Raw genomic sequence first — 15,185 nt, 5'->3', positions numbered from 1 at the left:
AATATGTAGAAATTTTTTTGAGAACTAAACATGGCCTTAATCAAATGTTACGGAAGGTGGATAAAAATTCCAGGCAAAATACAGCTCCGCGAGCCCATGCCAGACGGCCCAATCCCGCAAAATGTTTGGAATCTGCTCCGCCCAGACCCAGAGGCCGAGGCAGGGGCCCAAGCCCAACACGCGAAGCCCCACCGCTCTCCGAAAAGTTGTGCACCTTCGCAGCCAAGCAAGCAAACGGCTCCGCTGCTGCTGCTGCTCCGTTCCCATCCCCACTCGCCCAAATCCACCACCCCCCACGTCTCTCCTGCCTCCTCCCAAGTCCCATTCCATCCCCGTGTAGATTTCAAATCCGCGTCAGGCCAGGGGCAGCTCGAGGCCCGGTCTCCGCCGCCGCCCGCAGCTCCCGATCCCCCGAGATCTGCCCCCGCCGCCGCCCGAGGGACCGCCGACCATGGAGGCCATAGAGGAGCTGTCCGAGCTCTCCGAGTCGATGCGCCAGGCGGCGTCGCTCCTCGCCGACGACGACCCCTCCGACGACGCCGCGCCGCGCCGCCCCACCACGTTCCTCAACGCCGTCGCCCTTGGCAACGTCGTAAGTATCGGCCCGCCGCAACGGCCCCGCCCCCTCCGCCGAAAACCCTCTCGCGATCTGCTCCTGCTGCTCGTGTGCTCCGATCTGATCCGTTTCCCGATCCGTCTGTGCGTGCAGGGAGCAGGCAAGTCGGCCGTGCTGAACAGCCTCATCGGCCACCCGGTCCTGGTGAGCTCCTAGCCTAGCATCTCAGCTCCCTTTCCCCCTCTTCCCTGGTTGTGGCATCTGCGGTTTTTTTAATGGATTTGGGTGGTGGTGGTCGTGGTGTGCGGTGCAGCCGACAGGGGAGAACGGGGCAACGCGGGCGCCGATAGTGCTGGACCTGCAGAGGGAGCCGGGTCTCAGCAGCAAGTCCATCGTGCTCCAGATCGACAGCAAGTCGCAGCAGGTGTCCGCAAGTAAGTTGGATCTCGTCGCTGTGCTTCCTGCATCTATTGACGAGTTTTGGGAGCTCGGGGACTACACCTGATCTTGAACTTGACATTTCCTGTTTCGTTCTGTTGGGCTGCAGGTGCCCTCCGGCATTCACTGCAGGACAGACTCAGCAAGGGGGCATCTGGTGGATCAGGGAGGGGCCGCGCTGATGAGATTTACCTCAAGCTGCGGACAAGTACAGGTCTGTCTGCGACTGCGAGTAGTATAATCATTTTAACAAACCTTAACTGTTTCCCCCCTCCGCATCACTAGCATTATACAGAACATGGTGTTGACTGTTGAGTATATCCTCGCACTTTTGGGGATGATGGGGATGTACTTGTAGTAATGGAACAATGATGAAACGACTATTGGGCTGGGTTATTTATGTTTGTGGTGCTGTATGTGCTGTTTGCACACTGCGACGTGGAAACAAAGTAACAGGAGAAACATTTTGCGAGTAGTCCATTTCTTATCTATGGAACAACTATTGGCCTGTGGTATTTATGTTTGTGGTGCTGTATGTGCTGTTTGCACACTGCTCTGTGTAAACAAAGTAACAGGAGAAACATTTTGCGAGTAGCCCATTTCTTATCTATGTTTGATGTCTTGGACTCTTGGTGAACCCTATCCCTATGCATAATCTCTTCTCTAAATCTGCTATGAGTTAGTTTGCCTTTTATTTTGTTATTCCGCTTTATAAAATCCCTCACATTACTTTCTTGTTTATCTTCAGCTCCCCCATTAAAGCTGATTGATTTACCTGGGATAGACCAGCGAGCTGTTGATGATTCCATGGTAGGTTCTTAAATTATTTTTACGCTACTTTTCCTGTTCGTAAATGCTTGGAGTTTTGGTAGAATGCTCATTAACCAGTTGCACAGTAAACTTTGATCAGACTTTAATCATGAAGCACATGCTACGTGTTTTATCCTTGGACACTTATAACATACTTTCATTTCTCTATAGCTTGTTTCATTTTCCTTTATAGCTTTTGAACTAATTGTTTCCTTACTTTAGATCAATGAGTACGCTGGGCACAATGATGCAATACTGCTTGTTGTGATACCTGCAATGCAAGCTGCTGATGTCGCATCATCTCGAGCTCTAAGGCTGGCCAAGGATATTGATTCAGATGGTTGGTCTCTTATCTGAAAAATATCATCACAATTTCCATTGCCATTACTGTATCAAGTGATGTATTTCCGTTCACTGTAACTGTAGGGACGAGAACTGTGGGTGTTATAAGCAAAGTTGATCAAGCAAATGGAGATGCAAAAACTATAGCATGTGTTCAGGCCCTACTGTCAAACAAAGGCCCAAAAAACCTTCCAGACATTGAATGGGTTGCTCTAATAGGACAATCGGTTGCAATTGCGTCAGCGCAATCAGTTGGGTCTGAAAACTCGCTAGAAACAGCTTGGCGAGCTGAAGCTGAAAGCCTGAAAAACATCTTAACTAGTGCTCCTCAGAATAAGCTGGGCAGACTTGCTTTGGTTGACACCATTGCTAAGCAGATACGTAAAAGAATGAAAGTGCGGCTTCCTAACCTTTTGAGTGGGTAAGAATTATGTCTTATTTTCTTCAGTAACCATTGCATCTGCTATGTAATACTTGGATATACGTGGTATATAGTAGTAGACGAGTTCCATAAAATGATGTTAATTCACTTGTCTGCATGGTCTGGTGTTAAATCACATCCGCTTGGTTGTGCTGCAATATCAGCCTTCAGGGTAAATCTCAGATGGTGCAAGATGAACTAGCAAGACTCGGAGAGTCTATGGTACAAAGTCCCGAAGGAACCAGGGCAGTTGCTTTGGAGCTGTGCCGGGAATTTGAAGATAAATTTCTTGCTCATATAACATCTGGTGAGGTTAGTAATGAACTTACACTAAAGGTTTGATTATGCCTCTTTAAAATGAATAGTTGATAATGAGGTTAGTATACTGTTTTTCTTTCATGTAAAAGGGATCTGGTTGGAAAATTGTTGCAAGTTTTGAAGGCAAGTTTCCAGATAGAATTAAACAGCTACCATTGGACAGGCATTTTGATCTCAACAATGTCAAAAGGGTAAGATCAGTTTCAACTTGTACATTGATTTCTGGTGGACCTCTAGCAACTTAAACAGATTTCTCTTTATGCGCTAGATTGTCTTGGAAGCCGATGGTTATCAACCATATTTGATATCTCCAGAGAAAGGACTGAGATCCTTAATAAAAATAGTACTGGAAATGGCAAAGGAGCCATCACGACTATGTGTTGAAGAGGTACGTCCCAATCAATCAATAAATAAAGAAGCCATCACAACTTTGTGTCAAGCACACTTATTCTTGTCCTCCCAACCCCTCAGGAGACAAACAATGATGGAACTTAGTTGTCTCTTTTGTGATGGCCATTATTTTTGCACAGCTTGTTTTGACAAACTTTGCAATTTATACTCACTGTAATGTTTTACTGTGCTCTATTTAATGCTTCCCAGTTGGTAACTCTGTTATGCCCTCTTTAGCATTGTCTTTGTTGTAATGTCTTGTATATGGTAGTGAAATTCTTTGTGTGTGCACATGTTGAGTAACACTCTGTAAGTCTTAACTGCCTCTTTCCTTCAGAAACTAATTTGTTATTACATTAGGTTCATCATGTATTGTTAGATATAGTCAATGCTTCCGCAAATGCCACACCAGGACTTGGAAGATATCCTCCATTCAAGCGCGAGGTATTACTTTTCTTTTTTGCAAGTAGGTTTCTGTTTTGCAATTAGTTTTCGCCTTTTTGGGTGTAAACTCTCTTTTGATCTTTGGTCAAGGTTGTTGCAATAGCATCGAATGCACTCGAGAGCTTCAAAAATGACTCCAAGAAGATGGTTGTAGCACTTGTTGATATGGAGCGTGCCTTTGTTCCTCCTCAACATTTTATCCGCTTAGTACAAAGAAGGTCAGTCATTATATTGCTGTAGCTGTCTCTAGCTGTAGATTGTTATTTCATTTGCACTGTTCTGTGCTTGTAACTTGACAAAAGATAAGCATTATGTTCTTTCACTTTCACCTCCTTTTCCACTATGAGTCTGATGTTAAGTGAGCTCTAGGCTGTAGTAAAATCATACTTGCACTTTCAAACTGCTCAGTTACCACATCACACGAGAAAGCATACATATTTGCTATGTTTAAATGTACTGAATTACAGTTACTGTAAACTGAACTGTCCATTATTTCATGATGACATTATTAATAATGACCCTTGGCCTTCATTTTTTGTGTGATATTGGCAGAATGGAAAGGCAGCGTCGTGAGGATGAGTTAAAAAATCGATCTTCTAAGAAAACACAAGAGGCTGAACAGTCAACGTCAAAGAGGGTATGATTTTGCGTCTATCTTTGCTATGGACGCTTGTTTTATTGTAATGCTATATTTGGAAATATAAGATCTTTGTATCGCTACAGGTGTATAGTTCATATTGACTTTGTTGACTTATAGTACGTATTGGCTCTGGTCGTTGACATGAACTGTTTATTATAGGCCTCCAGTCCACAAACAGACTCTGAGCAAGGTGGTGGCAGCTTAAAATCAATGAAAGACAAATCTGGTCAGCAAGATAAAGACGCAAAAGAGGTATCGAATTTGCAGGTTGCTGGTCCTGCTGGTGAAATTACTGCAGGTGTGATACCTCAAATATTTCTGCACAAGTTTGGTCATAGAAATACATTATCAAATGTTATACTTGTGCAAGCCAATATTCTGCTGACTGGATTAATTTCTCATCACAAATGTTATACTAAATTTAGTATTTTTGAGGCCTTACCTAGTCCATTGGATTAACATGGACACTCTCACAAGAATTCTCTTGAAGAACTACTGCAACCACTTGGCAGTGTCTAACTTCCTGGTAATGGATAAATTTTGACTGATTTGACAAATAGAGCTATAAGCATATTTTTCTTTTCATCTGCAGGTTACCTCTTAAAGAAAAGCGCAAAAACTAATGGCTGGAGCAAAAGGTGGTTTGTTCTTAATGAGAAGAGTGGAAAGGTTAATCAGTTCTTCTGAATATTTTTTTGAACTCCTGATTTGTTTGGTACTCACAGTTACGAGGATGTCCTGTTTTTCACATTTTCCCTATGCTTGTTGTTGATCATTATACATCATGGTACTTGTTTGATCTACATGTTGTGAAATTCACCGTGTGTTATTTCTCTATCAGCTTGGATACACAAAAAAACAAGAGGAGAGACATTTTCGTGGCGTCATCACTCTTGAGGTGTGCATAATCTTTGCCTTCATATTCTGTGTTATTTACTCTATGCGACACTGAAATGATATATAATTACATAATTTTTGCATTGCCACTTAAACAGATCCCCCCTGTTGGCTGGACCTAGCAGAAAGATATACTGACATTACAAAACATGACTTGATGTAACCACAAAAATTGTAGACTGCTTTAGCAACTTATTTATGCTGGAAGCTGTATTCTTTCGCAGGAGTGCAACCTTGAGGAGGTAGAGGAGGAAGAACCTTCTAAAAGTTCAAAAGATTCAAAAAAGGCAAATGGACCAGAGAAAACTCCAAGTCTTGTGTTTAAGATAACCAATAGGGTTGCTTACAAAACAGTCCTCAAAGGTTAATAGCCTTTTGAATGTTACTTGTTACAACATGATACTTAACGAGATTTTTTCTATATACATATATAATTGGTTGGTTTAAATTTTGCAGCTCACAGTGCCGTTGTGTTAAAGGCTGAGAGCATGGCTGACAAGGTTGTGTGGGTAAATAAGATCAAAGCTGTTATTCAGAGCAAAGGGGGTTCTTTCAAGGGTCCTAATACTGAGGGTGGTTCAATGAGGCAAAGCCATTCGGATGGCTCCTTAGTAAGTTTTAGATTATTCATGGTTGAACTGCATTTGTAACTATCTCTGTGGTATATTTTTATTAGGCGAGTCATCATGGAATTTGAGGTTCCCTTGTCAATATGTTTAGGAAGTGTCTATACAGATGCTCTTCCCTCGACCATCTTACACAAATTAACATCTGATCATACGCTTTTCAAAGGATACTATGGCACGAAGACCTGCTGATCCAGAGGAAGAACTTAGATGGATGTCTCAAGAAGTTCGTGGTTATGTTGAGGCTGTTTTGAATAGTCTTGCAGCAAATGTTCCAAAGGTTCATATTCTAACAATATTCATTTTATTACCTTGTTATTTGTTTCTAATTTTTCATTGTTTTTCTTTGCTTATTAGGCCATTGTGCTTTGCCAAGTGGAGAAAGCAAAGGAAGATATGCTTAACCAGCTGTACAGCTCAATAAGGTTGATGTTCTGTATATTAGCACTCCCTCTGGTTCCAACTTCCAAATATTTGGCATTCTGGACGATGCGATGACTTTTTTTAAACTTTTACCGTTAGTCACTTATAAGATATTTAGTTTGGAAACATAAGAGCCATGGGTAGAATTTTTATTGAAAAGTACTTTCATAATATCTTAAATATTATATTTTATAAATAAATATGTTCTAAGTGGTCAAAGTGGTACTGGAAGGTCAAATAAAAAAAATGTAAATATATATATATTTTTTACCGGAGGGAGCATACATTATCTATTTTGTCATTTGGAGATCAGCACTTTGCAGATTATTTAAGCAAAATAGCTTCATAATCCCATATTTCCATTAGGATAAGAAATAACCATTCTAGAAAATAATGCTGACATACACTTAAACACAGCAGTACACTATCCCCTAGACCTTTTATCTGGTCAACAGAGTTTCAAACTCACTAATTGAGATGTAACTTCTCTCCTTTGCTAGTATTTATAATCAAGGATGGTTGCCATATGTTCAGTATGGTTTATTATTTTAAGTACATTTTGAATAGCTTTGGTAATCTCAATCATTTCTCTACCAGTGGGCAAAGCAATGCTAAGATTGAAGAGCTTCTCCAAGAAGACCATAATGCTAAGCGCAGAAGGGAGAAGTACCAAAAACAATCATCTCTCCTGTCAAAACTTACTCGTCAACTCAGTATCCATGACAACAGGGCATCTGTTTCCTCTTATTCTAACGACACCTCTGAAGCTGGTAAGCTATCGACAGCAAGTGCAATAAACTTTCTTCCCCTTCTGTTTTCATTGTAACAACTATTGGCAACTATAGTTTGGTGCTTAATAGAGAATTGTAGATAATATTACTGTCCGGTATGTGATAATTTTGATACTAGGTAAGGCATTTTCTTAAGAAACAGAGCAAATTAGCTGGTCCTTATTACTTATAAGGTGGTACTAGTCTACCTTATGCCTTTGTTGTAGTGCTGATGCTTACTAGGCTTGCAATCATATTAACTAATGTAATGAGGCTCAAGAATCGAAACCGTCTTTAGCTAGATAATCCTTATGGTCAAGGTTGGTGACAAGGAGATGTATTTTTGCCAAACCAAATTGTCCTGGATGTTCTTGTCTGTAATTCCTGTCTCGCACATTTAGCATATTGGTGGCAAGCGCTGTACATGGAAGACTTAAGTACTCCCTCCGTTCTTAAATATATGACTCCATTGTTTTTTTTTCTCAAAGTTTGACCAACAATATTTACGTACTCAATTAATTCAGTAAAGTAAAATAAGTATCACTAGATTAGTCATCAAATGTACTTCAAGTTTAACTTGTAGATTTATGTATTTGTATAAATAATTATAGAAAAGATGAAAGGTCAAATGAACGGAAAAATTCAATGGTGTTATTTATTGAAGAACAGAGGTAGTAACAATTTAGAATTTGGTCTTTGTAACGCACGCCAATTTAACATTTGCAGAGAGCCCTCGAACACCCAGCCGCTCAGGTGAGGACTGGAGGTCTGCCTTTGATTCTGCATCCAACGGGCCTGCTGCTGCAAGCTCAAACAGTGAGTCAAGGTCGAGAAGCGCTGATGGTCGCAGCCGGCGCTACGAGAATGGGGATGTGAGCGCAGGTGCCAACTCTGGCAGCCGACGCACGCCAAACCGGTTGCCACCAGCACCACCAAGATACTAATCGTGCTGATTGGTATCCATGAACATGTATTCTTGCCTGGCACACGCCCTGTTTGTCATATCGGTTATTGGAGCGTATTCCGGATCGGCTGCTAGAGATTCCGTCGTAGTGGAGTCGGGTGATTTCATGAACGTTGTGTTCACAGGTCGCTGGGACTCGAGAGTTGTTTATAGAAATATATAGGTAATCTATGGTCTCTATTGTTAATGATCTCTTCTGCATATTTATGTCATGTTGCTGTGTCCCAGCCTTTGGGATTTTGTGGATCTGGGACGATTGTTCTTAGCTTGCGTTCATCAGGCTATGATTTGATATGTTGTTTCCCACCATTTTTTGGTCCAGTTTGAGCATCATAATTCTCATTCTGACATCATATGTTGCCTTGTTGGTACCAAATGCTGAATTCTACGTTCTGGTTGCCATGTTCCCAGACTTGACCTTTTGAGTGTCAGAGCATCCAAGCTCGGCACGCATTGTCTACTCTGGGCTTACATGGCGATGGCAAGAGCAAGATTAATAATTGATGTTGGCTATATGTTCTTGCTATAATATTTTAAGCTAATTTAATAAGCAGCCCATATAATAGTTGGCTGTACTACTATATAGTTGGATTTCACCATTAATACTTTATTTATACTCTTTCACTCTTTCTTTCACCAATTTTATTAGAGTCCGTGTTGCAGTCAGCTTAAGAGTAGGTTATGATGTGCCACTCCATTTAGTCCGTCTACATCACCTTATAATACTTGCTCTAAGTAGGCCGGGCTGTTAAGCGGACATAAACAAAAATGGCGCCCATAAACAGTTAAGATTTTTAATGGCGTCTCCCGCGATGTTTTTTCTACGCATTATATCATGTGATTAAGGGACGCATCTACCGTACTGGCATACCTATAAAAAATTTAAAATAGTGTGCGGTGAGGCGAAGGGGCATTGGGGATCTCTTGGGTGAAAAGGTGCTTTGGTCAGTTGGAGACATACGTCTCAATCGGGGGAGCCAATTTGTTCGAACAACAATGGGACAACAGGACAGCAATTTGTTATTTCCTCGTTCATTTCCACGGCTCACTACACGCTGAAACTTTGCTTGAGTAGGCCGGGGGAGAAAACAAATGCTCACGGCCACTTGATCGGCTGTCGGTGTTGGCTTTTCATGGATCGCATGGGATTATCCTTTTCGATACGGCGGGAATCGGAGGTCCGCATTTAAGTAGCGACGAAGGTAGGGTTGAAATAAAAAGGGCAAAAGGTGAAATGCTCGTCAATGGTTGAAGAACGTCAACTTTCAGTCTACCGAGCACGCCATTCTCCTGCAGACTTTGCAGCTCGGCTACCTTTGCATCGTCAGGGTAAAAAAGCCCAACGCACTTCAGACATTTTTTTCCCCATTCATAATATTCAGTACTCTGCAGGATATTTCATTACTCTTATTTTAATTATGTTTTGAGTACTCTGCAGAATATTAGGTTGCTGGTGCTGCGCTGTGCTGAAGTTGTTTGATGCCCCTTTACCAGATTCTGTGATCATTGCGTGCACGAGCTGCAATGATTCGAGAGGCAAAGTGGGAATTCCAATAACCTAAGACATTATTCTTTTTTCCTCTTATATTTACGGGGAGGGGATTTGCATTTGCATTTGCTTTGCCAAATCCCTCCGCCTATCTTTTTCCCCCCCTCGTATACAAATAATTTCATGTGAAGAGCGAGCGCCTTCACCTGGCTTCACATCTAGTAGTAGAGAAAGAATGAACAAAAGAATAGGGGCAAAATTGTACAAACCCCCTCTGTATCACTATCTATTTACACTTGTGTCCGCCGCCGCCGCCGTGACCTCGTCCCGGGCCAGCCTGTTGAGCATGGCGAACATGCCGACCATGGGCGCCGTGTTGTAGGTGCACGCCTCTGTCTGCATGTAGTTCTCCCGGTGGTCCCGGAAGCGGTCGCGGCGGTCGGGCCCGCCGACGATGGCGCCGACGACGACGTTGGGGTTGGCGCCCTTGCGGACGAACCAGTCGTCGAACCCCTGCGCGCAGCCGATGAACTCCCTGCTGTGCTTGTACGGCACGATGGAGGCGGCGCGGTGGTGTACCCGGGCGGGGAACCGGGCGCCGTACCCGACCAGGTAGCTCATCCCGCGCGGGTTGCTCCCCAGCACGTAGTCCACCTGCGACCGCGCCATCGCGAACACCTCGCCGGCGGTGGCCGCCCCGCCGCCCGCGCACGCCGCCACGGCCTCCCCGGCGGCGCCGGCGGCGGCGGGCGAGAGGAGGTAGCCCGAGTAGACGGAGAGCAGGAACGCGGCGCTGGTCACGTACTGCATGTTGTTCCACTGCCGGATGTAGAGCATCCCGCCGGGGCTCCGCTCCACGTTGGCGTCGGCGCCGCCGGCCGCGTTCCGGCCCAGGCACGCGCACACGTAGTGCTCCGCCTTGGCCCGGTACCGCTCCAGCGTCTCCCGGTGGCGCGGCGAGTGCTCCCCCCGCAGCAGCAGCTGAAACGTATACATGGAACAACGTGCTTCCGTCAGCGACCGATCATCACTTGGTTGTCTTCTTGCACTTTGAAAATAGTCATCAACACGATATGATGACGTGCGTACCCTGGCGGCGAGGATCTGGACGCCGGCGTACTTGACGTCCCAGCTGAACTCGGTGATGGCCCAGCCGGTGCCGCCGAAGGCGTGGGCGTTGTCGACGGCGTAGTCGAGGAACTCGGCGCGGCCGGTGGCGCGGTGGAGCCAGAGCGCCGCCCAGAGGAGCTCGTCGTGGTAGCCGCTGACGGAGGCGTAGTAGCTCTTCACCTCCGCGATGCTGCTGTCGTACTTGCCCCGGTACTTGTCGGCGAACTCGAACAGCTGCAAAATTAAAGCACATCGCCAGCAGGTTAGCAGGCATGCCATGCATCATTGATATGGATGGGAGCTGCTGCATGCTGATCGAGCTAGCTGGGGGCGATCGATCGATCCATCAGCAGTCAGTACAGATCACTGTTCACATGAGCTAGTACACTGCACAGTACATACTAATTCAGCCAAGTGACCAACCAACCAACTAACTAATATTCCTCTGGCCCTGCCATGCCATGATCGATCGCAGATGATCCATCATCATCGCTGCATCGTTGTAACGGCATGCACTCTATTCTGCTGGCCTGCTCCAGCACCAGCCAATAGAATTTTTCTCTCACATCAAACCAGCACCAGCTACCAGTCAACCAGCAATAATTTTCTCTCACAACAAACCAGCACCAACCTCCAGCACCAGCCAGCCGAACAGAGTGATGACATGGCGATCGAGCTGCCTGCTGCTTGTTATAATTTGCAGGAGATATTATCTTTATCAGTCCATCCATCCATCCATCCATCGGTCGATCGTCACAACGTGCAGGAATGTGGTGGTTACGCTAAGCGCCTTGCTAATTGGTCACCTAACCCTGATAGTAACATGCCGGCTACGTGATTATTCCTCCCGTCCACGAAACTGAGCCCCACCTCCCGGTAGGGGGCCCACATGGCGGCCTCGGCGGACCGACAGGAGGTTTTCCTCCGCGCACGGCCGGTTCAAAAAAGTTCGAAGAGAGCCTCCCCCTTGACCCCGTTGACAAGCTGGTGTGGTGGCACGTGCGCCGGTCCCGGCAGGGCAGCACGGCACGCGTGTGAACCGGGCAGGAGGGGAAGGAGAAAACCGTGCGGCTCCGACCGGGCCAGCCGGCGGCGGCGGCGCGGTTTATGTCAGATTCCACACACCAAAGTAAAAGCTGGGTGGCTCCGGTCAGTTCCGAGCCAATCAGGGAGCGGCTGACGCGGTAACTAACCGGGACCATGATTAGCAAGCGGCTTGCGGTAACTAATTATCAGTTAATATAAAAATTACTGCCGTCGTCATCACCAGATCAGTACCTGCAGGGCGTGGTGCAGGAGGAGGCTGGCGTAGTGCGGGTTGTGCTCCCGGAACACCATGGAGGCGGCGGCCATGGCGGCGGCGGTCTCGCCGGCGACGTCCGACCCGGGGCGCTCGCGGTCGACCTTGTACGCCTGCCGCGACGTCGTCATGTCCTCCGGCCGCTGCCAGCAGTAGTGGTCCGTGTCGCCGTCGCCCACCTGGATGCACAATTAATCATTTCATCCATGAGCTAGCTAGTTCCATCACACACACACACACACTGTCATCAGGGTCGTCAGAGCCGCCGAACGAAATCCATCGAAAAACAAAAGGAACAGTTGCTGGCTAGCTAATCCCATGTGAAAGCACAATCATGGAGCGTGTGGGATTTGCGCGTCAGCTTGTCCGCTAGCAGCAGCTAGCGCCACCTAACAAATGTTCCTCTCGCTGGGCGCCTTTTTTTTTTCTTTGGATTTTTGTAAGTTTTTCCTCTGCTTTGCCAGCCAGGAGACTGGATGCATGTTGGTCGATCGCTGACTCTGACGTCTGACCCCAGTTTTATCTTGATTGATTGTTTATTATATTACTACTAGTAGTAACCAGCCTGGTAAGTAAATTAATTAGTAGTTAGTTGATGGGAGGAGCAGTGATTACTGATTAGTTAGTTACCTCTGCCCAGAGCTCGTCGGGCTGGGTGTGCGCCTTGATGAAGTAGTCGGTGCCCCACTTGATGGACTCGAGCGCGTGGGCGAGCTCGCCGGCGTCGGCGACGTCGGCGCCGTACTCGAGCAGGCTCCAGGAGAGCATGGTGACGGTGAAGGCCATGGGCAGGCCGAACTTGACGTGGTCGCCGGCGTCGTAGTACCCGCCCACCAAATCCACCTGATGAGATGAGATCACCGATCAATTAAGATCCAACAACAAGAACCGTCAGCTAGCCACCGCCGCCGCCGCCGCCGTTGATCACAGAGCAGGGCTGTTAAGCGGGCGTACCCCTTGCTCGAGGCCGTCGGTGAGGCCGGAGTGGTCGCGCCACGCCACGCGCTGGCCGTGCGGCAGCCGCCCCGACCGCTGCGCCTCGAAGTAGAGCAGGCTCTTGTGCAGCGCGTCCTCGTAGTCGTGCCGCGCCGCCGCCGCCGCCGGCCCCGGCCCGGCCGCCGCCGGCGGCGACTCGGCGCCCGCCAGGGACGACAGCGCCGCCGACGCGAAGAGGAGCGCGACGGCGAGAACCTCCCCGAGCCGGCCGGGCCGGAGCCGCAGGCTGGCCGCCGCTACTGCGGTGGCGCCGCTCCCCGTGATCCTCATCGCCGCGCCTCTAAAATGTCGCTGCCGACGCTGCTGCTGCTGCTGCTGGCGCCGTGCCTACCAGGAGGGGCTTGTTGGCGTGTCCCGGCCGGCGGCGGCGCCCGGCGTCGTCCCGTACGCACGACGTCGGTGGCTTGCTCGTCGGAGCGGCGCGCGCGCTGGCCGTCCGATCAATCGGCGGGGTACGTGGAGGTTGGTGGTACGTGCGCGTACGTAGCAGGTAGCGGCGGCGGCGGCGGCGGCACCCGTCGGTTGTTGGGCGGTGGGAGTCGATCGGGGCCGGGAGGGGAGAGAGTGGAGTGTGGTGGGCTGTCCAGTCCGCGGGGGGCGTCCCGGCCCTTATATGTAAGCGAGCGGTCGATGGAGCTCCGCCTCCGCCGCGTTGGAGGACAGGTTAGGTGACTTGGCGGTTGAGGGGTCCATGGCCGTGGGGGCGCTGGCAGGGGGAGTAAACTAGGCGTGGTGGATGGAAGGGATGGAGGAAGGAAGGCGGGAGGAAAGGGCGGCGGCTGGGGTTTGGGAATGGGGCTGCGAGGACGATTGACCTGATGACCGAATGAAAAGGTGAGTGGTGTTTATTCCCGGGTAAACTGAAAAGGATCGTCAAACGGCTGGGGTTGGGGTTGGGGTTGGAGGAGCCAGGAAATGGGATTAGAGTCGGGGTGGGGGGGCAGCCGGCAGGTCCACGTACGGAATGTTTGTTTGAGAATAATCTGCACTTCACAACAGGGATTTTTGCCACAACTTCAGTGGCCGCGACACAGATCGCGATGGCGGGCGTTGGCTGGGAACCAAACAGCCCTTTATACTTGACTTCTCCGTCGTTTAAGATTGTTCCCAGTTACTTGAGAGGTTCTTTGTATTCTTCTTTTATTACGTCCGCCGCTTCTTCCCCTGCTCGCCTCTCCTGGAGTCCTGCCGGCGATGGCTTGCGCGTTTGGTGGGTGGGTAGGCCCGCGCCCAGGGTTCCTTCCTCCTCTCCCGATGCTCGTTCGCTCGCTCGCGACCGATCGAGTCCTAGACCAAAGCGCGCGTCCGAATGGGACGACCCCTTTTCGTTTCCGAAGCTTCTTGCCTCCGCAGGCACAACCGCCGCCGCCTAGCTTATGTTAATAGCAGCGTGCCAGCGCCACTAAACACACCAACTACAACTACTAGTAGCCCTAGTACTAGCTAGCATATATACTACTAATTCGGCATCACGCGCGTTCGTTTTCGGTCAGCCATCCAACAGCGGCCACACAGTACCTTCTTCTTCTTCTTTTTTTCTCTCTTTCATATTCCTATTTCGATTTGGCCGTACCCAATGGAAGCTGCAGCAAAATGATGGTACTAGCTTGTATTGCTTCCCGGTCAGGGGCGGATGCAGGATCCTACTAAACTAGGGCCTTCATTTTCCCCTTCTTCTACCTTCCTCTTCCCCTTTTCTCTTCCTTCTTCTTTTCTTCTTCCTCTTCTTCATCTATGGTTGAAACCTTTTCTCTTCCTTCTTCTTTTCTTCTTCCTCTTCTTCATCTATGGTTGAAAATTTTGCTTACAGTTTGCTTGCTTGCTTTTTTTAAAAGGTATTTTAATTTCTTAGTAACCATGCTGCTGCTCTGTTTCATTCCTTGGTTGGTTTCTGCTCGTGCTGTCGATGAACGTTGACATGCCCGTCCCCCGTGATGTTATTAGAGCAAAATGCACTGCCCGTCTTCAAACTTAGCTCATAATATCGTATAATTTCTTAAATTTTTAAAATGCATATTTAAGGAATCTATGCTTATGTGGACCTTACATGTGGCTTATAGTTTCAAATTTTCTCCAAATTTTTCTTTTTCAAAACTTTGTGTTTGAATATTTTTCTCCCATTGTTTCCTCCAAAGTTTATTCCTTTTGTTTTATATTTTTTTACAAATTTGTTCATATGAGTATTTGAACAATTTTTTTATATTTTGTATTTGAACAAATTATATAATTCTAAATTTAGCTTAAGCAACTA

At 47.4% G+C, this 15,185-nt stretch overlaps 2 protein-coding genes across 2 annotated transcripts; one reads left to right on the top strand and one right to left on the bottom strand.

Annotated features, from left to right (window-relative positions):
* The first annotated feature begins 233 nt into the window (after nucleotides 1-233).
* LOC120702992 (dynamin-2A-like) lies at nucleotides 234-8,369 on the top strand. The gene is made up of 22 exons (XM_039986992.1): nucleotides 234-592; nucleotides 710-760; nucleotides 870-990; nucleotides 1,104-1,208; nucleotides 1,743-1,804; nucleotides 2,027-2,144; nucleotides 2,231-2,567; nucleotides 2,732-2,879; nucleotides 2,975-3,076; nucleotides 3,154-3,273; nucleotides 3,636-3,719; nucleotides 3,810-3,937; nucleotides 4,272-4,356; nucleotides 4,519-4,657; nucleotides 4,952-5,028; nucleotides 5,201-5,257; nucleotides 5,481-5,619; nucleotides 5,713-5,867; nucleotides 6,049-6,162; nucleotides 6,240-6,307; nucleotides 6,903-7,075; nucleotides 7,802-8,369. Exons 1-22 carry the CDS (start codon nucleotides 452-454, stop codon nucleotides 8,017-8,019), a joined length of 2,742 nt encoding a protein of 913 aa, XP_039842926.1. The 5' UTR covers nucleotides 234-451; the 3' UTR covers nucleotides 8,020-8,369.
* A 1,218-nt stretch (nucleotides 8,370-9,587) lies between these two features.
* LOC120702991 (endoglucanase 16-like) lies at nucleotides 9,588-13,664 on the bottom strand. Its single transcript, XM_039986991.1, has 5 exons — nucleotides 12,893-13,664; nucleotides 12,569-12,781; nucleotides 11,917-12,117; nucleotides 10,618-10,872; nucleotides 9,588-10,509 (listed from the first exon to the last, which is right to left on the bottom strand). Exons 1-5 carry the CDS (start codon nucleotides 13,202-13,204, stop codon nucleotides 9,811-9,813), a joined length of 1,680 nt encoding a protein of 559 aa, XP_039842925.1. The 5' UTR covers nucleotides 13,205-13,664; the 3' UTR covers nucleotides 9,588-9,810.
* Nucleotides 13,665-15,185: the final 1,521 nt, after the last annotated feature.

This window comes from Panicum virgatum, chromosome 4K, assembly GCF_016808335.1.
Source record: "Panicum virgatum strain AP13 chromosome 4K, P.virgatum_v5, whole genome shotgun sequence".
NCBI lineage: Eukaryota > Viridiplantae > Streptophyta > Magnoliopsida > Poales > Poaceae > Panicum > Panicum virgatum.
The sequence above is the reverse complement of the archived record's forward strand: the minus strand, read 5'-3'. Positions and strand labels throughout refer to the sequence as shown.

Excerpts from the sequence above, each read along its gene's own strand:
- LOC120702992 (XM_039986992.1), top strand. The coding sequence starts at position 452 with ATGGAGGCCATAGAGGAGCTGTCCGAGCTCTCCGAGTCGATGCGCCAG. Across the intron at positions 3,720-3,809 it reads ATCCTCCATTCAAGCGCGAG|GTTGTTGCAATAGCATCGAA; the intron begins GTATTACTTTTC and ends TCTTTGGTCAAG. Across the intron at positions 3,938-4,271 it reads ATCCGCTTAGTACAAAGAAG|AATGGAAAGGCAGCGTCGTG; the intron begins GTCAGTCATTAT and ends TGATATTGGCAG.
- LOC120702991 (XM_039986991.1), bottom strand. The coding sequence starts at position 13,204 with ATGAGGATCACGGGGAGCGGCGCCACCGCAGTAGCGGCGGCCAGCCTG. Across the intron at positions 12,118-12,568 it reads CCGACGAGCTCTGGGCAGAG|GTGGGCGACGGCGACACGGA; the intron begins GTAACTAACTAA and ends TTGTGCATCCAG. Across the intron at positions 10,873-11,916 it reads TCCTGCACCACGCCCTGCAG|CTGTTCGAGTTCGCCGACAA; the intron begins GTACTGATCTGG and ends TTAATTTTGCAG.